At 37.7% G+C, this 27,050-nt stretch overlaps 2 protein-coding genes across 10 annotated transcripts in view; one reads left to right on the top strand and one right to left on the bottom strand.

The window, feature by feature from the left end:
• Nucleotides 1–8,871, top strand: part of CRBN (cereblon) — a 34,366-nt gene extending 25,495 nt beyond the window's left edge. For all 5 annotated transcript variants that reach the window (XM_035276151.3, XM_008982050.5, XM_002758576.7 and 2 more), the window contains 4 exons: nucleotides 171–286; nucleotides 735–799; nucleotides 1,635–1,766; nucleotides 3,070–8,871. In XM_035276151.3, the coding sequence (XP_035132042.1) occupies nucleotides 171–286; nucleotides 735–799; nucleotides 1,635–1,766; nucleotides 3,070–3,250 (494 nt within the window). In that variant the 3' untranslated portion in view covers nucleotides 3,251–8,871. The remainder of the gene's footprint in view (nucleotides 1–170; nucleotides 287–734; nucleotides 800–1,634; nucleotides 1,767–3,069) is intronic.
• On the bottom strand, nucleotides 788–25,469 carry TRNT1 (tRNA nucleotidyl transferase 1). Of its 5 annotated transcripts, none has more exons than XM_035276153.3 (9): nucleotides 24,920–25,127; nucleotides 22,942–23,116; nucleotides 15,739–15,932; nucleotides 12,593–12,731; nucleotides 8,879–9,005; nucleotides 7,304–7,497; nucleotides 6,219–6,472; nucleotides 5,737–6,018; nucleotides 788–4,878 (listed from the first exon to the last, which is right to left on the bottom strand). In XM_035276153.3, exons 2-8 carry the CDS (start codon nucleotides 23,087–23,089, stop codon nucleotides 5,770–5,772), a joined length of 1,305 nt encoding a protein of 434 aa, XP_035132044.1. In that variant the 5' UTR covers nucleotides 23,090–23,116; nucleotides 24,920–25,127; the 3' UTR covers nucleotides 788–4,878; nucleotides 5,737–5,769. The 5 variants fall into 5 exon arrangements, with proteins under 5 accessions (XP_035132044.1, XP_008980300.1, XP_035132043.1 ...); XM_008982052.6 differs by having other exon boundaries at nucleotides 25,091–25,127; XM_035276152.3 differs by lacking the exons at nucleotides 788–4,878; nucleotides 24,920–25,127 and adding an exon at nucleotides 25,366–25,469 and having other exon boundaries at nucleotides 4,986–6,018.
• Between the last annotated feature and the right edge of the window lie 1,581 nt (nucleotides 25,470–27,050).

The following is a 27,050-nucleotide window of genomic DNA, read 5'->3' as shown; positions in this document are numbered from 1 at the left end:
GCTTCTGAAAAGTATATCTTTGATAGTTGGTATATTTTAGTACTGTTTATAATATAAAATGTATAACTTTATAGAGAAGGATTTAATTGAAAAGGACATTATCCAATTTCTAAGTAATCTGATGCTTATCTGACTCATAAGTTTAAAACTTGAAAAACTATGTCTTTAAGATTTTTCTTACAGAGTAGCTGCTTGTCTTCCTATTGATGATGTATTGAGAATTCAGCTCCTTAAAATTGGCAGTGCTATCCAGCGACTTCGCTGTGAATTAGACATTATGAATAAAGTGAGTAAAGTGAATATGTTTTTGATGCCCATGTTTAGTCAGGCTGGAGAACTAAGATGCTCTGTTGGGACCACTGGAGCTATAAAAGTCCAGTAATGTAGTCATGCAATTTGGCTCTTACAGATAAACTCAGATTGTTTTGTGCCGTCAAATATGAATACATTTATCAACTTAGTGAAAAATACTTGATTTCTACAGAGAAATACCTGAGGTTATGTATCACTATTCCTTTACCCTAGAAAGTTATTTACTTTTATATGTAAGTACGTGGCAGATCTCAGTTTCAGTGCTTTTCTTCCTACATTTTTAAAACTAAGCTTTTCAATGGTTGGACGGAGAATGATATTCAGAGACAGCAGTATCTTTAGAAACTTCTTGGTCTATCTGATTACATGATAAAATGAATGCCAGTTTTTCCCAACAGTAATTTTTCTCTCAAAACTTTTAGTGCACCTCCCTTTGCTGTAAACAATGTCAAGAAACAGAAATAACAACGAAAAATGAAATATTCAGGTAAGGTCTTTATTACATTTTTAGTATACTAGCCTTACCAGAATTATAATCAAGACTGTATTTCTGTTTTCCATATACATTCCTCCAATACTTTAAAGTTACAAATGCTCAGCCAGTGAAATATAGGGAATTAGCTCACTTTCAGTAAGATCGTCTTCCAGATTGGGTACTCAGAGCAACAATGCATGTCAGGGATTACTCACAGGTAATGAGCATGGTAAAGTAAAACAACTGAGCAATTCTTTTTCGCCCAATTCTTGTTGACAACCTATATATAAGACTATCTTAGAAATATGCATATTAGTTGTCTTCTATTAGGCCCTAACATAGATGCCTCAGAAAATGTTTCAGTAATCAGTTTTGCCATACAGAGTCAAAGTAGAACATGATTCTGAACATTTACTGATGCTGTGATATAACAGTGTTTGAAAATCATTTTATGACAGATTCTCAGAATTACAAATCAAAGTAAGGAAACTGCTTTCTACACAATAGTCAATTGCCCCAAAATGACCACACAGGACCTTTTCATTGCCTTTACACTCTCAGACTCCTTTAGAAGCATTTGAGTTTTGTATTCTTGACAATGTCTGTCTTAGGGAGGGTTTTAAAAACAAGTACTATTTCCTTTGTGTCATCACAGAAAACGTTTAGACTGAACAAAACAGGTCTGCCAGCTATATCCCCTACCCCCTGTTTTTGTACTAAGATCCTGCTATTATGTAAAACTAAAATTCATACCTAATTTCTTGGTGAATTTCAAGAAAATTCTAACCATTTAATAGGATTAGACTTCTCATTTTGACCTGTCCTCCATGTTCTTTCTTTGTTTTAGTTTATCCTTATGTGGGCCGATGGCAGCTTATGTGAATCCTCATGGATATGTGCATGAGACACTTACTGTGTATAAGGCTTGCAACTTGAATCTGATAGGCCGGCCTTCTACGGAACACAGCTGGTTTCCTGGGTAATAATATGGTGGTGGTGTTTTTTGTTTTTTACCTTAATTGGGTAGAAAAACCCAGAATCCTAAGCAGACTTGCTATACTCTTTGTAATAACAAGTAGACAATGAAATCAGTAATTTTATACAAAAATTAGCCAGGTGTGGTGACAGATGCCTATCATCCCAGCTACTCAGGAGGCTGAGCACAAGAACTGCATGAACCCAGGAGGCAGAAGTTGCAATGAGCCGAGATTGTGCCACTGCACTCCAGCCTGGGTGACAGAGTGAGATAAAATTTAATTTAAATGTTCTTCATTCCACAAATAGCTAGAAACACCTGTTACACTTTTTTTTGTATTTTTATATAGTATCACTGAATAAAAGTTATTTCTATTAGTGAAGGGAAAGGTTGGCAACAGCAGTTGTCCTCAAATTACACTTAAATTCAAATCTTTTTTTCTGTCATGTCATCCTGAAAATCAACTGTCTTATGATGCAGTAAAACGTTACATCTGGATCATATTCTGTAGTAATGTCAAACTGGAGAATATTAGACTAAAGATGCAGAACCCATTGAATCCTGCTTTTCTTCTAGTTTACCTTTTTTTTTTTTTGCTTCACCTTAATGATTTTGAAGTATGATCCTGGGAACCTGTTCCATTCTCTCAGCTATACTATTTATCTTCAAAGAGGGATGCTAAGTAGGGATTACTTGCTACTCTGGAGTTAGGACCATATCACTTGGATTGCCTTATCTAGCTTAATGTGATGACTAAAACTAGAATAAATTTGTCACTATAAATAGATGTGGCGTACTATATGTAGGGACAAAATAAGAATAGAAATGCCATGTTTTATATTTCTGGTTGCTTTATCTGACATCATCCTTATTTTAGAATAGTAGTTTTCAAATATTTTATGAGACATGTCCTTCCTGCTCCATCCAGACAGAAGTACATATTTCTGCAGGTGGTTGCTCTTTTCTAACTTCAACAAAAGAGAAGCCAGTACAATTTAGAATGTAATCTTGGCAGCCAGCAATTTGTATAAAGATAAGATTACTCTACATTTTTCCTCCACTCCACAGAAGTAAACATAGCTTAAGAGCATAAAAGTCATATATATATTACAAAATTATATGTTAAGACCGATGTATTACCATAGAATATATCCAAATTAGATATTATGATATTTCAGGGAACTGTATGGATCAAATCTCAACTTAGAATTTGTCTCTAAGGTCTGTCTTCATAATAGGTTTTATAGGATTGGAGTTAAAGAAGTGTTTGTTTCCTTAGCTTGATACTTTTCCTTAATTTTTTTAGGTATGCCTGGACTGTTGCCCAGTGTAAGATCTGTGCAAGCCATATTGGATGGAAGTTTACAGCCACCAAAAAAGACATGTCACCTCAAAAATTTTGGGGCTTAACGCGATCTGCTCTGTTGCCTACAATCCCAGACACGGAAGATGAAATAAGTCCAGACAAAGTAATACTTTGCTTGTAAACAGATGTGCTAGAGATAAATTTATCTAACAAATTTGTTATTCTAAAATCAGATCTGCTTTGGAAATTATTGCCTCTGATACATACTTAAGTAAACACAACATTACTTGGACAGTTGCAGTTTTTGAAACTTAAAGTATACTTTTGGAGAGGATGAACAGCAGCCTAGAATACAAACTTAGTTTCAGAAATATCTACTTGGGTAGCTTGGTGCCATTATCCTGTGGAATCTGGTATGTCTGTAGCATGTCATTGTTGGGACATAAAGACACCTTTAGAAATAATGAGATTACTTCCTGTATAGAACATCATAAATTCCTACAATCAGTTGATCCTGATGTATGGGACAGCATAGCTATACCAGTGCTCTGACAACTACATGTTCCTTTTCAAAAGAGGCAAGGCAATGTATATTAGTCTAAAAGGGCTTTGTTCAGTTTTCTTTAGTTTCTCTGAGATACTGATTTGTAAAATCTAATTTTAACTCTAATTTGAAAATATTAGAGTTAAAGTATACAGTTTTGAGCTCACAAATAGCATTGTCATTTCCCTTATGTGCCTGTTAGTAAAAAATAGTATTTTCTGTGTATTTGCTCAGTAGTTGAACTATAAGCCCATTTATTCTGTTCCAAACAAAAACTATTTTTCAAAAATTAATTTGAACCAAAACTACCATACGGAAAAGATGCCAAAACATGTCCCCTTCACACAGGCTAGACATGGTACTGTATTTTGTTCAATGTAAGTTGGAGAAAATCTAAGTAAACCTTAAACATGAAACTAAGTATGTTCTTTGTTCAAATAATGTAAACTATCTACTCATAATTTTAAAGTCCTAAAAAGACTGCTTTGCCATGGACCTCTTTGCTTATATATTCAAGGGTTTAGTGGGTCCTTTCACATTTGTGTAACAATTTTGGTTTTATTGATAGTCCTTTGCTACTTTAAAACTAATCAGGTTAAATGTACAAACTATGGTAATAGTATGAGGCCAAAATTTGTTTTGCCCAAACATGCCTTGACTGGAATCAGTTGAGGATCAAATTGCATATTTATTTATGTAAATAGAGTAAATGAAAAGCAATTCAACAATGCCGTTGTTCAGGATCTACCCTTGCCTTATTTTTTCTAAGCTCTACTTAACTATTTTTAATAGTTTTGGGTTTATATGACTTTACTGGTTGTTCACGAAGTTCTTTTCAGTAGCACAGTACATCTATATAGAATGAAATCTAAACCAGTTGGAATGAGTTACCTTTTCCCCTGAAAAGGTGTAATTTCAATGTCCCATACTGTTTACTAGCAAAAAAAATTTTCTGATATGTAAAAATATGCATATAATGACAAAACCAGACCTCCAGTATAGCTAAATTTGCATACTTTCCATATAGAAATAGTATGTATTCTATGATGTTGGATCTAAATCTATATTTTGGCCGTACTTAAATATTCCAAAGTATTTTATAATGCACTTAATTACTGACCTGTGCGCAGTCATTTCTGAGGCTCCCTTTCTTGCATCATAAACCCTGTTATACTTCCTCTTAGAAATATTACACTCTACAAAATTGTTTTATCAAGGGTCCAGTATTACTATGTGCTCTGAGAGTACAAAGATGTCTTGACTGGCTACACAGGAAGGAAAATGAATTATGAAATGTCAGTATAGCAGCTGAAATAAACAGTAGTCTGCATTATAAATGTTTACCAAATGAAAAACATTTAAGACACAAATCTTTAAAGAACAATATATAATAATGTAAGCTATATCCTTTTAATTAGGAAAATAAGTTAACATTTAGTTTATTAACTTTTAAAGAGAGGCATATACCATTGTATATGGCACCAGATATACATTGTCAGATACCACATTAACACATAATACCAATGTTTTACTAAAATAATAGGCTCAAGAGTAACCCTCAAGTTAATTGCTTTACTTTCCCAGGCTCTGCATGCATAAAGAAATCATTGTGACAGAAAAATATCAACTACATACTAAAGCATAGCTTGCTAGAACAAATCCTGTATGTATGAATGCCAGCAACTAGGGACACATTTAGTCTTCATATTTTATGCAAACTTGTCAATTATTTCCTTTTTAAGCACAAGTTTATTTTGGAATTCAGATAAGAACTGACAGACTGTAGACAGTCACTGTACAAGGTAACCCAGTTATTTCAATTGCAAACATTAATAAACATGTTTTCTTCAAGACAGTTAGCACCTTCTAAGATTAATCTTAGTACCACCCTATGTAAAACCAAATTTTTTTTAAAAGCCTGAACAGGTTAACATAATAGCCAACTATGCTTTTCTCGGTTGAAGCTATTCCAAATCAGATCAAGAAAGGTGGATCTTAGTTTACTTCTGGAAATATAATTCACAAAATAAGACCCTTGTTCTAAAGAGGTCCTCTAAACTGGCTTTTATTCTGGCTTAGTTTCTAAAACCTCATTAAGAGGTAGGAGAGAAAATTAGTCTTACCAAAAATGCTCTGCTTTTCAGTAGCCATCAGTTTTAGGTCTTCTTTATGTAACTCAGAAGTTCATCTTTTTCCATTTGGTAACCACTTTTCTTCCACTGTTCTCGCAACTGTTGTAATAGAGCCCCAATTTCTTTTCCTGAAGAAATGCCCACTTTTCTGATGTCATGGCCACTTACAGGAAATGGAGGAATGGACCACTGCTGCATTTCCTTGAGGAGACAGTGCTCTCCTTGGTACTTCAGTAGTTCACATACACGAGTAGTTGCATCAGGTTCCCTAGACTAAATGTCAAAATCAAACATTTAGTTTCATCACACATGAAAACACACACTTAGGATCTTAACCTAAAAGTTAATACTACTCAACATAAATTTTTTCATTTAAAATAAAATTCACAGAATTGTAGATCTTAGTTTCAATATATAAATTCTAAATTAGTGAAGATACTTTTTATTTCTGACCAAGCCTACTATATACTTACATCTATAATGCAGTCTTGATAGGGTTTCAATGGCTCTGAAGTATCTGCTGCTTTAATTAAATCTTTCCTATTTTTAACTATAAACAAGCCAAGGTTTTTCTCTTCTTTTGCGATCTTCAACCTCAAATCCAATTTTGTGACATCATCTTGTACTTTGAATAATGAGGCCAAAAGAGTCATTGGCTTTGGTGAAAAACCTTCAACATTTTTACTGACTTTGTCAAATTCTTCTAAACTTGCATTAGCAGGTAAACCTGTAGGGACAAAAACATTTTTCACCTGTTTTTAGTGAGGGAAAAAACCACTCATAACCTAAACCTGGCCACTGTTTTAGTATACAGAAATGCCTTGTCACTAGAATAGGATACATTATATAAGTCCAGTCTGATGTTCCAACTTACAGGCAAACCACTAATACATTATTGCTATTCTCTCCCCTATCACCCTCAAAACCTCTAAAATGTTCTTGTTTCCAACAAGCTACATCAAGAGGTCCAGAGGTAGTGGTGATACTGGTATCAGACTCACAAGGCATACTCTTTGCAATCACAAATTCCTGACTTCCCATTGATACAACATCCACTTCCCATTCAATAATGTTGTTGAAATTTGAAATAATATACCCAAGTTTTCAGAAGTGTGAGAAACCACATAATCCCACTATTCTTTGTGAAAATGAATTATAACATTTACTGAAAAACTTCTATGTACAAGTCATTCTCCTAAAAGATCTTCACATATATTAACTTACTGAATCCTTTTAGCTTTTCTGTTAGATAGATGCTATATTATTTTTAAACCCCCTTTTAAGGTTAGAAACTAACCCAGGTTGTAAAGATTAGATAAGGGGCTTAGCTTCCTTCAAACCAGATCTGACTCGAGTACAAGCACCGCAGGCTGTCTTTGAGCTATTCCCTACTCATGACAAAACTTACCTATCCCATAACCCAAACTTTGTCTTATTTTAAAATACTCCATTTCTCCAACAAGAATTCTTCAACCAAATGAATCATTTTTTCCCTTATGAAATCTGAAACCAGATATTTCACTGCCAAAAATTCAAACACTTTAAAACTTGCTCTCACCTATATAAGAAGCCACATCAAGATCATAGATAAGGTGAATCAAATGATTTACATGGTTACCAACAAGAATTTTTTTTAGTTCCACCCAAATCCTCTCTCCTGAGATTCCAGCCAAGCCTTTTGCATTTTCTGCAATTGCTTCCAAAGTTTCAGGATCATGGTCACCAGGTTTGTCTACAATTCTCCCATAAAACCTAGAAGACAAAATCTTCACAAGGTATTACCTCTATACTGGCATGTCACAAGAAAAATCTTTTTCATTTTTATTTGGTACTATCGCATATATCTACTTAATGAAAATAACATGGAATTAGTTAGGTCTAGAAGGGACCTTAGAAAGCAGCTAGTCATTTCTCCACCTCCTTTTTTTTTCCATATAAGAAAACCCAAGATTGAATAAAATATAGCAACCTTCTTAAGGTTAGGAAGAACTAGAACCTCAGGGTCTCAACCTCACTTCCAAATCACTGACTCAGACGGTCAGAATAGTCATCAAATGCTGAATTGGCACTTATAAATGAAAACACCATTCTTGTAAAGGCAGCAAATCAAAACAAGACTGCAGTGCCTTAACAGTCTTAATTCCTCAAAACTTGCCTGTCTGTACACATTAATACTTTCAATGAAAATCTTCAAATATGATTAATCTAGTTGTACACACTAGAGTATATTTCATGGAATCTTAAAACTGGAAGCCCTAAAGTATATGTGTTGTACCACTCATATGCTTAAAATTCTAATGAATACCCTCTATTCATCAGTGGTCCAAAGTAATGCTAACTTTGGATTAGTGACCCAAATACAGCTAAGTCTTAATCTGTGTTCTATTATTTGTAACAGAGGCTAAAAATATTCAAGTTTATAGAAACTACATTTATTGATAAAATGTGTGATCTGTTAATAGAATATTCTGAGAGCAATCCCAATCAAGTGAAAAATGAGTATTACTAGACACAAACTAGCCAATTCAGTTTTTTAAAGAGGTTAGTGTGTGGCATGTAAAAATCTGCTACCCACAAAATTATTCATGCATTTTGTATTTACCAGGTTTATCTAAGTTTTGAGTATGTCTATACTTTGAATTTTTATTGACCATATAGCAGGTATTTCTTTTCACCAAAATCATTTTGTTGTGAAGCATCAGAGATTTTCACGACCACCTAAGACCATAAGCTGTATGAAGGCAAACACTTTCATTCATTCATTACCATGTTTAATGCACCTAGCACAGGGATTGACCTGTGCATTCAAACACCTGTGTAATTAATGGATCAATGGAGGAAATATCATTCATCACAAAGAAAAATGGGCATTTAAAAAAATGATATAAATCAGAATTATAGGAAAGATCACATAAAATGAAGTAAGTATATGTGTGTTCTGGGAATGAAAATAAAGTATGATGTATCTAAGTAATTTTCCTTCGTAAGTCATAGGTTGCTAGGTCTCCACTGGAGACAGACATTTGGGATGTCACCATTTTGTACATTGAACTGCTGTGTGTTTCATGTGACCAGTGTTAATGCTCTGGAGATGATATTAAAACTATCATTTTTTATTTTTAAAAATTCTTACCTGAAGTATCTTAAAATTCTAAGATAATCCTCTTGTATTCTCTGTTTAGCTTGTCCAACAAATCTAATTTTCTTATTTTTTAAATCTTCATAACCATTAAAGTAGTCAAATAAAGTGCCATCAAAACCTATTCATTAAAAAAGGGAGAAAAATTACTGTTGGCGAATTTGAAAACACAAGAAAATCAGCTAAAAACTATCACTAACAGTAAGAATTCAGCAAGGTGAAGAGTTATTAAAACACGTAAGTATTCATACATATCTACTAGCAAATCGAAGACAATAAAAGATTGTCTATTAGTCTGTTTAGTTGCATTTACAATTGCAACTAAAAAGATAATCCAATAATAAACTAAAACAGAAATATGCAGAACTTATATGAGGTGTAGTGGTGCCAACAAGACACCATACAAGCTGATTTTCACAACATGAGAAAATAATAGCCAAAATAAAATGGAAAAAATATATATAACGGGATTAACAGAAAAAACAAGAGGAAATTATTTTATAATCTTGGAACGGGAAAGATCTTTCAAACTCTACTTAGCAAGTAAACAGAAAACAAAACACAAAACAACAGGATTTTCAAATAAATAACTGAATGACAAAAAAAAAAATATGCCTGTATGGCAGAAACCACTGTCACACACAAAGTCCTAAGATAAGTGACATTTGAGGAAAAATATATCTAAGTCAATATTAAAAAATCAAATGGCTAATTTCCATAATATAAAGTTCTTATAAATAAAAAGGCCATGTAAATAGAAAAATAAGCTACATATAAAGGAAATACAGAAATCTCTTTAATAATGAAGATTTTCATCCTTAGTCATAAATCCTTTGCTTTTTTTTCCTTTGAGTTAGAATCTCACTTTGTTGCCCTGGTTGCAATGCAGTGGTGCAATCTCTGCTCACTGTAGCTTCCACCTCCCAGGTTCAGATGATACTCCTGCCTCAGCCTCCTACAAGTAGCTGAGATTATAGGCACCCACCACTACGCCTAGCTAATTTTTGTATTTTTAGTAGAGACAGGTTTTTGGCATGTTGACCAGGCTCATCTCGAATTCCTGACCTCAAGTGATAGGACCACCTCAGCCTCTCAAAGAGCTGGGATTACAGGCATGAGCCACCAAGCCTGGCCAGTAAATACAAATTTTTGAGATAGCATTTTTCAGATTGGCAATGATGCAAACATTTGATAACACTGTTAGCAAGGGTGTGGTAAAACAGGCAGTCCTGTTCATCATAGATCAGGAAACTTCACTTTAGAGCCTTTAAAACTTTGTGAATTTTGAACCATGTTGATCTATTAGCCATTCACAAAAATGGTAACAAGCAAATGTTCTCTCATATGTTGAACTAAAAAAGTGACATAAAGCTGATTTTATATATATGCACATAAAACCTTAAGTATTAATTAGCAGAGTGACCACTTCAAACTAGTTTGCCTGAGACTCCTAGTTTTAAAGTTGAAAAATCACACATCCAAGGAAGAATTTCAAGCTCAGGCAAAATAAGACAGTTGGTTATCATGGAGACTTAAAAAAAAAAAGTAATTTAGAACTGAAACACAGATACCATTTAGCTAACCAAATGGGGAAGTCAGTGATCCCTTTACTCCGTAGCATCACAGAAGAGGCATTGACAACTACTTGTCAAAAACACCTCATCAATTTAGTTCTGTTCGAACTTGAATGCTCTTTGATTATCCCCAAAGCAACAATATATTGGTAAGTTCACACTTAATGCTTAACTCTTCCCAAGCTGTTATAGTTTTATATGCATAGTAACTTTAAAAGGGAACCATCTTGATGTATATGGCAAATTTTGAGGGCTTCAGCTTCAAAAAGACATAAAAGAAAATGAAGATAAAAAGGAAATAAGTAAATAGACACAAATATGATCACAAAGTAGCAAATAATATAGTATATCCATCTCTTATAACTCTCCATGGGGAGCCTCAAGCAAAATCAAAATTTGGAGGAAAAAATCATAGGAATATGACCAAAGCAAAGTAACCAACCATAAATGCCAGAACTATAAATGCTTGATCCAATAAAGCTTGGACAAAGCCAGGAGAGAAAATTGCACAAAGCATGGTAAGCATCATATTGGTGTGCATTTTGTTTTGCTCTGAATATCATCCTTTTAAAATACAGTAAATAAAAATATGAAATACAGTTGTGTTGCAGGCAATAATGTAGTGGTTAAGAATGTGACCTCTGGAGTCAGGCTGTCTGAGTTGGAATTCTAATCCTATTATTTACAAGCTGTGCAACTTTGGGCAAGTTACCATTGGTTAAATGGAAGTATCTGCTTCATAGGGTTGTCAGGAGATTAAGATTAAATAATGTGCTTAGAACAGTGCCTGGCACGTTATAAGGGTTTAGAAAATGGTATTATCAATAAGAATAGCTTTTATAAACTATGACACTGAAAAAGAATATTAGTTTCTCTCTTTCAGTTAAGTATGCTTATGAGAAGCCAGTAAGACAAGATTCTCTGTACTGCACTATTTGGAGCAGTTTCCTCTATGAGTAATATGAGAAGAAATACATACCAGGAGCTCTGACTACATAACCGAGAGACAGTGCACTAGTTGGGCTCCCTATGGTCATAAATTGGCTTTGGAAACAAGCCAACATCATGGTTCTCTGTAACTTAAACTAAGTTACTTAATATCTCTGAGTCTCAAGTTACCTATTCTATCAAGTGGGCTTAATTGTTACTTTATGAAGTTTTCCTGACAGTTCAATGAAATAAAGTTTATCAGATACCTAAGGTTGTAACTAGAACCCAGTAGGTACCCTAGAAATTGTATTTGTCATTACTGTAATCAGCAAGAGATCCCAGTTTAGCTTATAAACTTCTTGCCCATTGATGCATGAAGTAAATCCTATTACTTTATCCTTTTACCACTACTGTTGCTACAAACTAGGTTATGAATAGTGGATGTTTCATCCTTTCTTTTTTAATCCAAAATCTTAAACATTAAAGGGCTTAAAGTACAACACATCAGTAACGTAACAAAACACTCACATAATTCATATCCACCCCCATATAATTCTCAGTGCTTTCATTAAACAAAAAAGATTAAACTGAAATAAATAGGTTTCCTCTTACATGCCAACTCTGACTGATTATTGATGATTCCTAGAATACAATGCTAAAAAAGAATCTGAGGTTGTGTGTAGGCAGAGCAGTAAAAAAGGTGGCGAAGTCATTCACCATTGTGTGTCCCGGCAGCAGAAGAAAGAATGAATACACATTCATGAACGATAGTGCAGAGGAAAAAGAATGATGCTGGGTGTGGGTGTGTGTGAAGTGTGTACATGCAGGCATGTGTGCATTTTTCTTCCCTGAAATGTTAATACTGCTTAGATCCAGTTAAGAAGTTAGCACTCACTGAATGTGTACATGTGTCAGGCACTGTTCTAAGCATTTATAATTATTAACTCTCTTAACCCTCACAAGAGCTGTAAAAGAAAGCCAATGTTAATTAACATTTTCATTTTATGGCTAGTGAGTGATGGAGTCAGAATTTGACCCTAGGGATTTTGGCTCCAGAGTCTATTCTTTTCAACAATGTGCTACACCCTCTCTTAGAAGACATTAATGCAACTTTTCAAGTTGAAGAACATTTCCAGAATGTAGGTTTTACTTGAAAATAAGGCATTTTGATAAACCCATTTAAAACATGGTTGACAAATATTACCTAAAAACATAGAATTTATAGTGAGATCTCTGCGTTCAGCATCTTTCTGCCAATCAGTTGTAAATTCTACCTCAGCATGTCTTCCATCTGTGGTGACATCAATCCGTAGTGTAGTAATCTCAAAATTTTCTTCATGAAGCTGCAATTAAATACATGGGATTTTTGTTGTTGTTTAAATTAGTTTTTCGTATTACTGAATTGAAAAAAAAAAGAAGTTTTTGTCTTTATAAAGGAATGGTACTGTAAGCTGTGACAGTTAGTCTTTTTAACATCAACTACCATACCTAAACATTGAAACAAAAATATCCACATTATTCAAAAACAGATCCAAAGAATGATTTTTTAAAAAATAGCCATCATGATTAAAAAATAGATGTTTAACACACAAACACGTCAGCTCTGCCAAGTGATGTGGAGAAACCCTCAAAACTGTTCTTCAATTTCAAATCAAACTATTATCTGAAATATTTTTAATAGCTCCAGTTTGCAAAGAGGTGAATGTTGCTTTATGGAATATGTGTCATTGAGCAAAAGACTGATAAAGGAAGAAGTACAGCTAACAGATCCTGCAAGTCCCCTACCAGTAATCTCCACTAAAATGAAAATAAAGGCCGGGGTAGTGGCTCATGCCTGTATTCCCACCACTTTGGGAGGTCAAGGCAGGCAGATCACTTGAGCTCAAGAGTTCAAGACCAGTCGGGGTAAGGGTGTGGTGGTGCACACTTGTCCCAGCTACCCAGGAGGCTGAGGTGGGAGGATCACTAGAACCTGCAAGGCAGAGGCTGCAGTGAAATGAGATCACACTGTGCCCTCCAGCCTGGGCAAAAGAGTGAGACCCTGTCTCAAAAAGAAAGAAATTAAAATAAAGAGTTACCTCTATCGTAGGAAGACAGACTACCTCCAGCTGGGGAAGCTAAGTAGCTTTATGATAGGGTGGTATCTGTGCCAAGGCTTGAAAATGCAGCAGGGTCTGTACACGCAGGTGTGATAAGAAAATTTCAGAAGAAGAGAAAAGATGACCACAGGCACCATGGACAAAGAGGAATATATGTAAAAGAGAAAGTACACCTGACAGACAGCATATTAGCATTTAGGAGTAGAGAGTATAGTGTTTGATGTGCCAAGCAGAAGTTAGGAATTTAGGAAGTAGCAGCCACTAATGATCACCAGCAGTCTTTTCTAGGATTTCTCTCAATTTCATACATACTCTTCTCTAGATAGAAGCTACATCTATCTCTCACTATAGAATTCCAGAACTCAAGAATTTGAGGCACTAGTATCTCTGAAGGCAAAGAATAAAATAAGGTTTGAAATAGGAAAACTTTTTGAAACTCATTATAAGAAATAATCAGACCCACCTAGAATGACTCCCTTAGAGACAGAAAACCAGTATTGACTCTCTTGAAAGGCTGAACCAAAAATAATCAGAACTTGTACCCGGCACAGATGTTCATGGAAATGAAGCATCAAGATTAAAGTGAAACCTAACATCACCCTCATGCCTTTCCCTACTTGGTTTCAAGATGCTAACAATCAGACTCCTTCCCTGGCATAATATGGAGTATTCTTCTCTGATTTCTCCTAATGAAAACTCCTACTGAGACTTACATTGGAAGTCCCAATTGGCTGACACGTCCCATGCAAAATTATAAAAAAGTCCTCAATTATAGAGCATCACCCAAATAAAACATAAAGGCACAGCCAAAGAATACCCACATTTAAGGAAAGCCAACATGAAAGAAAAAGCTCGGAGGAAACAAAGACATTGTCAAAATAACTACATTAGATATCCTAAGAGAAATAAAAGATCTTGCATCTGAAACATGAACAGGAAGCTTTCCAAAGAAATATACTAAGACAGATCTCTTGAAACTCTACAAGATCACAGAAGTTGCCAATATCATACAATGATTGGGAGATGAAGTTAAGGCACTCTCATAGAAAGTAAAAGACAGGAGAATATTTAGAAAAAAAAAAAAAAAAAAAAAAGGCAAAAGATAAAATTAGGTCATTCCCAGCAGTCCAGCATCCAAATAATAGAGTTTCCAAAGGAGGAAACATTTAACAAGGGATGAAATTATGAAAGAAACATAAGAGGACACTAAGTGCCTTGCACAGTAAGTGAAAAACCCAAAACAAGTTATATCATCTTGAAATTAAAAACCTTACACATAAAAAGATCAGAAAGACTTCCAAAAGGAAATAATGATAATCAGCTTTTAAACAAAAGAGAAATCTAAATGGAACTAGACTTAGTGGCTGTACTTGAAGCTAGAGAACAATGCCTTTAAATTCTGGGTAAAAATATTCCCAGCCTAGAATTATATAATCAAAACTATCAAACCAGTGTGGAGGTAAAATAAAAATATTTTCAGATGTGTAGGGCTTCCTCAGGTTTTGGATTATTAAAATGACAGCTTAAACCAAGAAAGAACAGCACATGGGACCCAGGAAACAGGAGGTCTAAATAAAAAGAGAGGCCAAGGACATCCCTAAAAGTATATACTGGAGCAGGAAGACAGCACCAGGTAAGATGTCTCCCAAAAACCCAACTGAAACTTGATGTGATATGTTTTAAATCTTTTGAGAGGAACTCTACAGCTCTGGCACAGAGCGCAGGAATAAATTAGTGGTACATGGAAAGCTATGTAAAAGAAAAATGCTATTAACTGCAGGAAAATTAAAAACATGCCAACAGAAGAAATGTAATCATAATTTACTTCACAATCTGGCTGTAAACAATACAGACTCATAAATGTAAACCCTGAATATTGACTTGACCAAAAATTATTATATAAATATACTAGGAATATGGGAGAAGGAGAATTTTATGTGCCTGTTGTTGAGAAGGGTGTGGTAAGAAACCTAAATCATCTTCCTTCATGGGAAGTCAATACATAACACATCTTAAAACTGGGATAGTAAAAGTAAATAGTGTAGCATACAAAGTCTTTTTAGAAATAGAGAGGTAACATAAAAATTAAACACGGCTGCAAGAACAGAGGATTGCAGGTTTTAAGACGGGGTAGAGGAGACTAATGTTTTTTATTAGAGTTTTTGTTATTTGCTTTTAACTAGAGAAAATTATTAAATTTTTTTAAATTACCAAAAAAGCAATGTAATTAACTGTCAAACTTTTCACTCACCCTGGCAGTAATTGTTCCGTGCTTTTCTCCTCTGTTGTTTATCATCCGAATCCCAGCCGATTGAAACATCTCCTTCATTTGAATAGGGGTAGCAGTGGTGGCAAAATCTACATCCTGAGGCTTTACTCCATTTAATAAATCCCTCACTGCTCCTCCTGCTATTCTTAATTCATGATTCTCTTTGACAAATAATTCTGAAATGAGAGAAAAAAGATCTTTATTCCAATGTTTCTTTTAAGAACCACAAAAGTACAAGGCTTTTCCGCCTAGTTGGAACAGCAGACTCAATTAACTGAGGTTTTTCATATGAAAAATGAGGCCCAAAGAAGTAAAAAGACTTGCTTATAGGAGAATGTCTCTGAGGACCAAAGGAAACAACGAAATTACAGAGTTTTTCTTTGCTTATTCAGAAGATAATTCAGAATTACAAGATGCCTCAAAGTGATCAATATAAATTTGAACTACTACTAAAGCCTAAAGCAGGCCAGGTGCACTGGCTCACAATACTTTGGGAGGCTGAGGCGAAAGGACCACTTGAGCCCAGGAGTTCAAGACCAGCCTGAGCAAACATCAAGACCCTGTCTCTACAAAAAATAAGAAGAGCCAGGTTCAGTGGTACACTCTAGTAGCAGCAGTCCCAGCTACTTGGGAGGCTAAAGTGGGAGCATGGCTTGAGCCCAGGAGTTCAAGACTGCAGAAAGCTAAGATCGTGCCACTGTACTCCTGCCTGGGTGACAGAGCAAGACCTTAACTCAAAAAAAAAAAAAAAAAAAAGGTAAATCAAACAATTCTGCTTTTTTCCCCCCTGTTATGTGCATATTTTAGAAACAGTAACAATGTTCTTGTATTTCTCTGTGCAAAGATAGATGTTGAGGCAGAATATTCATGCATGAAACTATGAAACTATCAGACAACATGAGTCTATCATACCACTTACGATAAATGTTTATAGCTAAGCATCCTTTGAGAAATGATTCTAAAATCAACTTCTATCTGTGCTCTAGGTAGAACCATTTGAACACTGGAACGACTGACTATAAGCAACTACATAGCTGACTCCTCTATGTGTAAAGTATAAGACAAAGTCCACTATGAGTATATCCATATGCCCAAAGGACACCATATGCAACCTAGTGAGAATGACATCCAGGAGCTGACCTGCCACAAAACTAGACCCTGGGGTTCTGTGGAACAGAAACAATTCCACAGAAAATCAGTATCAGACAAGCCCATTCTGTGACCATGACGGCTCATCAAGACAACTCTGTAATCACCTAAACATACACAATACATGAACACTGTCCATGATACACCCTACAATAGTTGATAAGAGTGATTCTGTCTTACCAATTAGTTTTAGGCTCAACTTCTAGGAAAGCGTCATTAAGACCACCCAATCACAGAATTACTTCTGCTTCCTGAGAGCATCTAACCCACTGCAAAGCTCTACTACCTTAAACCCTCTCCAAAATGACCCAATACAAGCCCAACTCCTATAAGATACCTTTCTACAGTCCTCTTACTGAGTATACATATGCTGCTCCTCACTCAGCATGTTGCTCCTCACTGGATCCAGAGTCAGCACACTACTCCTCACTCAGCATGTTGCTCCTCACTGCCAGGACTAACAACCCAACTTGTGTCCCTGTTGGCCTTTGGCTAGAGGACAGTGACATGAGCATTCAGCTAAATTCATCATACATCAGAATTCTGGCACCCCTAATCACAACTAAAAACATAATCCTCCATCTCTACCTCAACGTCTCTGTTCTGCCCACACTCCTCTTCTACCTATTCTTCCCAAATCTTTCAGTCTCACTCTCTGTAGACTCCTTAAAATGCTTAAAAATTACAAATGCTCCCTCTCTCTACCCTCTGGCCTTAATTAAGGATATCTTTTCCACAACTCTCCCCAAGGCAAAGTGTTCACATTCCCTTAATGCCACATTTTCCATCAAGGCTCATTTCCAGGATCATATCACCTCCCCTAAATCCAGCCTCCACCATCCAGACTTAGGGATCTAAAACATGAGGTTAATTGTGCTATGCATTAACTGCTAACAACTACTCACAACACAGTACCCAAACTCCTCAGTGCTATATCCAAAGGCTCCCATAACATATTTGTCTCATCTCTTGCTAAACCTTGGCTCACACTTAGTTTGCACCAAACTGTCCCTGTAGCTTTCCTCCATAATTATGCTTGTGTGAGTAACTTTAGTGAAACACCTCCCTAACTTACTCATCTAATTCAGTGGCTGGCTGTGACACTTCTTGGCTCATAACCCACACTAAACATTCACATAGCAGTCACTGAAACTTGTATGTCTACCATGCAATCTGTTCTATTCTCTCGTCTCTTTTTTTTTAAATACTCGTCATGACCACTAAATTGACTTTATGGCCCACTAAGGGGTAACTACCCAGCTGGAAAACACTGATCTAGCTCACTCTTACTTATCTGCTGTGATTCACTTTAAGAAGCCTCTCCTGAAGGTGCGGTTAAGTGAATTCCTTCTAAGCTACTAGTATAGCATATCTTTATACATACCAATTATATTAAAATTACCTGTTTTATGTCTTTGTCTCCCCCACTTGTCAAGGGGAGACTATCTTATTCATCATTATACCAATTTGGCTCATAATTAAACTGAATTGTGATACTACAGCTATTAAAAAAAAAAAAAGAATGACTAGACTGGAAAGTATTGGTTTTTTTTTTAAGTTTTCTTCCTTCAGATTAAAACAGTATCAAGTAGCTGTTCTGAAATTCAAGCAAATAAAGGGCAAGTTTTATGTTCATTTGAACCTACTTTAAATAGGATGAAGAAGGTCAAGGCTGAATTTATATAGATAACTACTGCTTTAAGATTCTACTGCTGGCTTTACTAAAATAAAATGCCAAGTTCAAAGTTACTTGGTAAGTTAATTGCATTACAAAGAGATCCAGAACTCCAAGTAATATATTCACCATTTTGATTAGCCTTATTTTATTAAACCACTCTGAAAAACTTAGCATTCAGGATTTTTAAAATAACATTTAATACAACTGAGAAAGACATATCAAGGCATATTTATCTGTCTATATGAAAGAGTAGTCATAAAAATTATAAGAAAAGCAAAATTTCACATTGGCCTAAAACAGCAGGTACTATGAAGCTTAAAGATTTCTTTATTCCTGTTACTGATATCTTCAGTCTTACAGAAATAGGAATGCAGTCAACATTTCAAAAGATTATGCAAGATACATTCACTGAAATAATTCAGTGAAAATAACAGCTAAGGCAACTAAATTTAACTGTAAACTCAAGCCTAAAAGTCAAGAAATGCAGAATCTCATCATTCCCAAACTGTTTATTTGCTCCAAATGCCACATCTGATAGTAAACAATTGTTATTCTTCTTAGCAATTCAAAAGACCATATATTGATGTGTCAGAAAACTTTTATAATTGTCACCTCTTTTTAAATGTTAACTTTAAATTTTCATGAACTTATTCCCTTTACAACTCTGAATTTTGACGACTGGATGCTAGGGTGGGGCAGGGGGCAGTGAGTGGGAGCTATGAATGGGAAGTCATGGCATGACCATTACTACAGGAAAACAGACTGTTTTAAGAGCTCCAGACTTCAAGAGAGTGATCAGTTGTTTCTATTACACTAAACTTTAATATGATGGCTTTCTGACATAACACTGACTGTCCATCACGCATTATGGACAACAGCCAAGGGACCAAAGAAGTCCCTGCTCATCTACCAGTGCTATTAATTCAAGCAAAAATCATCTACATTGGGAACTTCAGCCTCATCTCTAGGACAAAAAAAATATTATTTTTTGAGAGAGGGTCTCACTCTGTCATCCAGGCTGGAGTACAGTGACGACATCACAGCTCACTGTGCAGTCTTGACCCCGAGTCCAAGGAACCCCCTGCGTCAGCCTCCTGAGTAGCTGGGACTACAGGTGTGCATCACCATAACTGGGTAAATTGTTTATTATTATTATTATTATTATTTGTAGAGACGGGATCTCACTATGTTGCTCAGGCTGGTCTCTAATTCCTGGCCTCAAGCAATTTTCCACCTTGGCCTCCCAAAGTGCTGGAATTTTAGGTACGAGCTACCACAGCCAGCTGAGAAATAATCGTATATGCCACTAGTATACGATCGTACTGAAGCAAAAAGATAAATAAAATAACCTGGCAAATTATAAAACCCTTATGATATGACAACAATACACTATTCTGGTCTCTCATATTCTTGCAAACTGAAAACTAATTTTACACATGGCAAAGCAGCTATTAAGATTTGAGAATTGCTACAGTAAGATTTAAACTCCAAGTATCACTATATAGCAGCCATCACAAAGGCTGTGTGTTTTTGTACATTTTGTTTTTATACAGAACATTACATTTTACCAGGGCACCCAAGTCTCTGACATTCTAACTTGTTGATCATTGCACTAAAAGATTCCATTCTTGCCACTTCTCCAGTAGCCTAGAAAAAGTCAACTTTAGAATATATCCATGTTCTCATTTGCCAGGCCTGCCTTGAAGGACAGGACTCTGGAAGCAACACTACCTCTTACCTTACCATACCATTTACTCTGTAACTTCCTTAGGATCTCATTTCTCAGGGTGGAGAAAATCCAGTTATTTCTAATCCAGGATTAAAAAGTTAAACACAATTGTTAAAATGATGTTCAAGAAACTATAGTAATCAACATCTACAACCTTATTTCCAAAAAATGCTTTTCTTTTCTTTCTTCTAAGAGGCCTCTTGCAACTGAAGTTGAAAAACTTGGGGTGGTGAATGGCATACACAGAAAGAAAAAACCTCTAACTCAATCCAAGATCAGAGCTTCAAAACCTGCACTATTCAAACAGTAGCCACTTGTGCTTACTGAGCACTTCAAGTGTGGTAAGTCTGAATTCAAATGTGCTTGCTGTATGTGTTAAATGCACACAGATTTCAAAGACTTCCAAATATGAAATATCTCATTAATAATTTTTTTTTTGAGACACAGTTTGTGTCACCCAGGCTGGAGTGCAGTAGCATGATCTCAGCTCACTGCAACCCCCACCTCCCAGGCTCAAGTGATCCTCCCACCTCAGCCTCCCGAGCAGCAGGGACTACAGACACATACCACTATGCCTGCCTATTTTTTGAATTTTTAGTAGAGATGGGGTTTCACTGTGTTGCCCAGGCTAAGGCTCAAGCAATCCACCCACCTCAGCCACTCAAAATGCTGGAATCACAGGCCTGAGTCACTGCAACCAGCCTCCCAAAGTGCTAGGATTACAGGTGGGAGCCACTGTGCCTGGCCTCATTAACAATTTTTATGCAAAGTTCATACTGATAGTATCTTAGATATATTGGATTAAATTAGATGTACTAAAAATAATTATTAAAATTTATCTCACCATTTCTTTTTATCTTTTTAATGTGGTTAGTAGAAAAGTTTATATTACATATGGGCTCATAAATTTCTATTGAACAGTGAGTTTTTAGCAATTTTCACTCTTACCAATTAAAAAAGAGTGCAGCATCAGCATAACCAAACCTGCATTTAAGCCCTCTACTTAAAGTCTACCTAAAAGAATCAACATGTTCTAGGCCATTTATCTCTGGCATGTACCTAAAAAGCCATCATCTAATTTCAAGAATGGGAAAGTACCCTTGGGAATGAGCTAATACAAGGTGAGTCATATTAAAGTAATGATTCTTCTATCTTCTGTGCATCAGAATTAACCTGTGGAGTTTTTATTAAAAATATAGATGGTCATCCCATCCAGAGATTCCAATTCAGTAGGCTGCAGGCAGAACCCCAGCATGTGTGTATGTTTTAAAAGCTCTCCAGTTGAATCTAATAGACAGCCAGTGCTGTTTAGGTCATATTTCTACATATAATACATAATATATTTAGGAAAGCGCTACTAAAATTCCCACAGGCTTTGTAATGCTATTCTGCCGCTGCTTTCGCAACATCAGATAACATTAAGGACCAATACTGATAAAACTGGCAACAGCAAGAAGCTAATGGAGTCAAGCACTCAGCTAAAGCCATTTCCTGTGCTCCTTCCAGACAGTTTTTGCAAAGTGCACAATTGACATAACTCCTATATCCTTCTTCCTTCAGTTCTCATGGAAAGCATTTATACTTAGAAAGGAAACAGAGCTTAGTGGTTATAAGCTAGACTCTGAAATCAGACTGCAGAAGTTTGAACCCCAACTCTCTTGTTATTAGTTACAGAAACATAAGCAAAGCACTTCACATGCCTAAGAATTTTTCCTTTTCCACCTAACAAGTCAAAATATACCTACTCATTAAGTTAGTAGGACCACTCCTGTAATGTATGGAAAGTACTTAGCATACAGAAAAGCCAAGCTTTTTATTGCAGTCAACTTCTTGCCTTTTCCAGTGATTTAGCTATATTTGTGGATCACCCATATGTAAGCCTTTCATTTTTCTTTTAATATTTCTTTGCTTTACTTTTGAGACAGGGTCTCACTCTGCTGCCTACGACAGAGTGGCATGATCATAGATCACTGCAGCCTCAAACTCCAGGGCTCAAGTAATCCTCCCACCTTGGCCTCCCTAAGAGATTACAGGCTGGGTACACCCAGACAAGCCTTCCTTCCAACAATGAAAACATGTAGGCTGGGCACCATGGCTCACACCTGGTAGTAATCCCAGCACTCTGGGAGGCCAAGGATTGAGCCCAGGAGTTTCAGACCAGCCTGGGCAACACAGTGAGACTCTCTACTTGATTTTTTCTTTTTAATAAAAATAATTAAAACAACAATGAAAATATCCAAATGCTGGCTAAAAAAGTTAACCCTCTGCCGTGCACAGTGGCTCACACTTGTAATCCCAGCACTTTGGGAGGCTGAGGCAGGTGGATCAGGAGATCCAGACCATCCTGGCTAACACAGTAAAACCTCCTCTCTACTGAAAATACAAACAATTAGCCAGGCATGGTGGCATGCACCTGTAGTCCCAGCTACTCAGGAGGCTGAGGGAAGGAACAGAATCACTTGAACCTGAGAGGCAGAGGTTGCAGTGAGCCGAGATTGCACCACTATACTCCAGCCTGGGTGACAGAGCTAGACTCCATCTCCGAGGAAAAAAAAAAAAAACACGTTAATCCTCTATTTGTCCATGTATACGGGTTTCCAAATCAAGTAAAGGCATCCTAATCTCTCACCTGTCAGACTCTTCAATCCTTCTGTGAAAAGTGACTGGAATTCTGGAGACTGCAACTTCATTGTAAATAGATACTGCTTCAGAAGGCACAGCCTACTCCACCTACAGCTCAGTACTGGCTTGTGCCAATGATACAAGCACCTCAGCATCTGGAGAGACAGTCACCAACTATACATCTACAAGGCAAACACAAAGACACACCAATGAAATTTCAAAGTGAAGGAAAATAAAAGGACACACTGCAACTTTACAACTCAGAAATTCACCTCTTGCTCAGATGAAAAACTAAAAACAGTGCCAGTCTGAGGGATCATTAAGACTAGATCTATGTATCTACCTGGTTTTGTTCTCTAGAAGCACTTACTGTGGCAGGCCAGGTCTCACTACAGCAGGCCTCAATCACAACTGTTTCAGTACTGACTGAGTAGCTGAGTAAATTAAAAGCTGAAAGAGCCAGTCAGTTCCCTTAAACAAAGGCTGGAAGGTAACAAAACCCAATCAAGAGTTTTGCCTAAGCCTTTCCTGAGCCTTGAAGCATGATAACCAAGGAATTCTTTTTTTTTTTTTTTTTTTGAGACGGAGTCTGGCTCTGTCACCCAGACTGGACTGCAGTGGCACGATCTCGGCTCACTGCAACCTCCACCTCCAGTGTTCAAGCTATTCTCCTGCCTCAGCCTCCCCAGTAGTTGGGATTACAGGCACAGGCCACCACACTTGGCTAATTTTTTATACTTTTTTGGTAGAGACCGGGTTTCCCCATGCTGGCCAGGCTGATCTGTATCCCCTGACCTCAAGTGATCTGCCTGCCTCAGCCTCCCAAAGTGCTGAGATTACAGGTGTGAACCACGGCCCCTGGCCACAAAGGAACTCTTAACAGGACCCGATTCGTATTAAACAAGTTTCACTGGGGGCTTGAGGAAACTCTCCAGGCCTCCACAAACAAGTTTACTGGGTGTCTGAAGGAACTCCCCAAACCTTCACGTTCAGCAGGAGAGAAGATAAGCGTAATCACCCAAGCACCTGGACCCATTTCGATTAAGTAAATTTACTGAGGCTCCAGAGAAAGGTCTTCAGGATTCAGATCTTAGTTACAAATCTAAAGTGAATCACTTAAGTGTCTAGATGAAAGCACAGTTACATGTAAACGTATAGCTTAGAAGGTATATAGGCTCTGGAAAACTTTTTAATTGATCTAGTCTGGTGATATTTTCCAGGCCTTCTCCCTGTACACAGTTACAGAAATAAACTCCCTTCTTTTCCAGTTTATCTGCATCTAGTTATTGGGCGGTGAGAATAAGCAGCCCGACCCTTGGTTTGGTGGTTTGGTCCAGGAGCACTTCACTCGCAAGCCACAGTACTGTGATGACACTATCCCCAGAGCAGGGCTTCAGTGTGTGAGGGGTGCGGGGTTCTACAAACTCTATCCAGTAGACCAGCAACACCTGGTCTGCAGAACTTGTCAGTCACAGTATCACCCTACTTCCGCACTTGCACTCGAGAATTCGTAACTCTGGGATAGCTCCTAGGAAGTGTATTTTGATGAATGAATTAGCTTAACTGCCCCCATTTTCCTCATTCTTTTCCTGCCATCTTGCAATCTCAGATTTCCAGCACACCCCTGCCTTCCCTTCTCCATAAAACACTATCGTTCTCCCCTTACGGGGAGGCGGCAGCAGCTCTCGAGAAACCCCAGTGTAAACTTCCAAAGAAAAACCATTCTATTCCGCGGAAACGGGATGGAGGTGCGGCGCTTCCCAGCAGGCCAAGTGGGATAGAAAGACCGACTCAGTTTCCTTGCACCTCAGCCTCAACTTAGGAAAACGCGCTGGGAACCCTGGCCCTGAAAAGGAGCGTCCGGCCCCCAAAGCCGGGTGCTGGCGACACGGCCCAGTGAGAAAGCGCCTCAGGGCCGTCCGCGCTGAGGAGAAAATGCTGAAGGAAACCAGGGAATCCGCGCCTGCGGTCGGCAGAGACAGAACCTCCGTGTCAAGGCTCTTTTGCCCAGTGCTGAGGCGGCCTCTCGCCACGTCCCGCTCCCGCCTTCCTCGAGGTCCCGAGGCGCGGCACACCCGGCCGGCAGCGAGAGAGAATGCTTGGTGCGACCGCTCGCGCCACCGACGCTGCCCTTCCGAGCGCCGCACGCTGCTTACCGACCCCGTTGCCGCCGCCGCCGTTGCCACCACGCGCACTTCCGGGACGGTGAACGCGGTGACGTCACCGAGGCACGTCGGTTGGAAGCGAATAGGAAATCGCAGCAGTCCGGGCGGGGCGAGGGCGGTCCGAAGGGCTTCACGTTCCCCTCGCCCTTCTCCATCAGGCGGCGAAGCTCGGAACCGGTTTTCTCTGCCCCGCCGAGGCAGACCTGGGCGGAGCGGAGCCTTTGGGGACCGGGAGGAAACCGGCGCGCGTTTGTTTAATCACTCACCTCTCACCGCACCTCTGGTTGGCCCTGAGCTAGACAGACGCCCGTCTGCATGGCACGCCTGTGCCTTCTGGAACAACTGGCAGCTAGCTGTCTTCCTTTGCTCTAAAAAGAGACTGTTAACAAAACCTTCCCCAGGGCGTTGCCAGGCGTAAATGTCGGGTTCCTCCCCGGAACCGACGGAGTTCGGCAAAAGTTAACTTACTCTTGCTTGACTATTCTGTACTCTAATCTGTGCATAGGGTTAAATCCACGGTTGACAGTTACACGCATTCTAAATGTAAGCCCTCTGGTCCTATGAAAATTTTATTTTCTTACCTGGTTTGTGTAACCATTGGCCTCCTTGGCCTGGAGGCTTTGCAGCTGTAAAGTGGAGAACTTAGATTTGATTCAGTTCATTAATTTTTTTTCTAGAGCAGAGAAGAGCAAAGAGAGTGGCAAAGGAGTGGGAATACAGCCGTTGAGCCCTTAAAGTGCAAAAGAAAATGTGTAGTCTTTTAAGTGTAACTATACATCACTTAGCTTTCCCCAAAATTTTCCTAGAAAAATGCATGTGCCTGGTATTTCTGTTCTTTTGCCCTCCCCACAACCTACCTGTTCTTCCCAAACTTTTCAGCCCCACTCTCTGTAGACACCCTATAATGTAAAAAGTAAAATGTCCAATTACCACAGCTTTTCAGGGTGTGAAGTATCCCGTTTTTAGAAGCACAGGACTGGCTTTCCAAATTGACATTCAGAGATTTAATCCAGTGGCTTAACAGAGCAAGGAAAGCCCCAAATCACCCTTTCAGTCTTACCTCCTATTTCTCACCACCATGACTCTAGACAAACTGGACCAAAGCTTTCGTTGCTGTACCCAACTAGAATAGATTCTCCAAGTCACCACCTATGAGGCAAAGCTAATTACAACTGTTATGATAACTTATTTCGTGCCAGTTACTGTGCTGGACGCCCTCAAATAACCAATTTCTGTCCATGTAAATGTATAGTTTGTGTATACACGTGTATACACAGTTGTCCTTCCGTATCTGTGGGGGATTGGTTTCAGAAAGCCACCCCAACCAATGTTCAAGTTCTTTATATAAAATGGCGTAGTATTTGCATATAGCCTATCCACATTCACTAGTATACTTTAAATCATTTCTAGATTACTTACAATACCTTGATATAATGTAAATGCTATGTAAACAGTCGTTATGCTATATTGCTTCTTTGTATTTTTAAATTGCTATTTATTTATTTATTTTTGATATGGAGTTTCATCACTCTGTCGTCTCTACTGGAGTGCAGTGGCACCATCTGGGCTCACTGCAACCTCTGCCTCAGCCTTTCAAGTAGCTGGGATTACAGGCACCTGCCACCACGCCTAGCTAATCTTTGTATTTTTAGTAGAGATGGGGTTTCACTGTGTTGGCCAGGCTAATCTCAAACTGCTGACCTCAGGTCCACCCACCTTTGCTTCCCAAAGTGCTAGGATTACAGACGTGAGCCACAGTGCCCAGTCTTACTTAATATTTTTGATCTGTGGTGGTTGAATCCACTGATGCAAAACCCATGGCTATGGAAAGTCAACTGGAGAGAGGGAGAGAATTCCTACTATACTGGCTAAGAAAATGAAATAAAAACAGGTATATTACTACAGATCCTATAGACATTAGTAGAAGACATCATGAATAATTTCATGCCAA

The sequence above is a fragment of the Callithrix jacchus genome, chromosome 15 (assembly GCF_049354715.1).
Source record: "Callithrix jacchus isolate 240 chromosome 15, calJac240_pri, whole genome shotgun sequence".
In the NCBI taxonomy this organism is placed as follows: domain Eukaryota; kingdom Metazoa; phylum Chordata; class Mammalia; order Primates; family Cebidae; genus Callithrix; species Callithrix jacchus.
The sequence above is the reverse complement of the archived record's forward strand: the minus strand, read 5'-3'. Positions and strand labels throughout refer to the sequence as shown.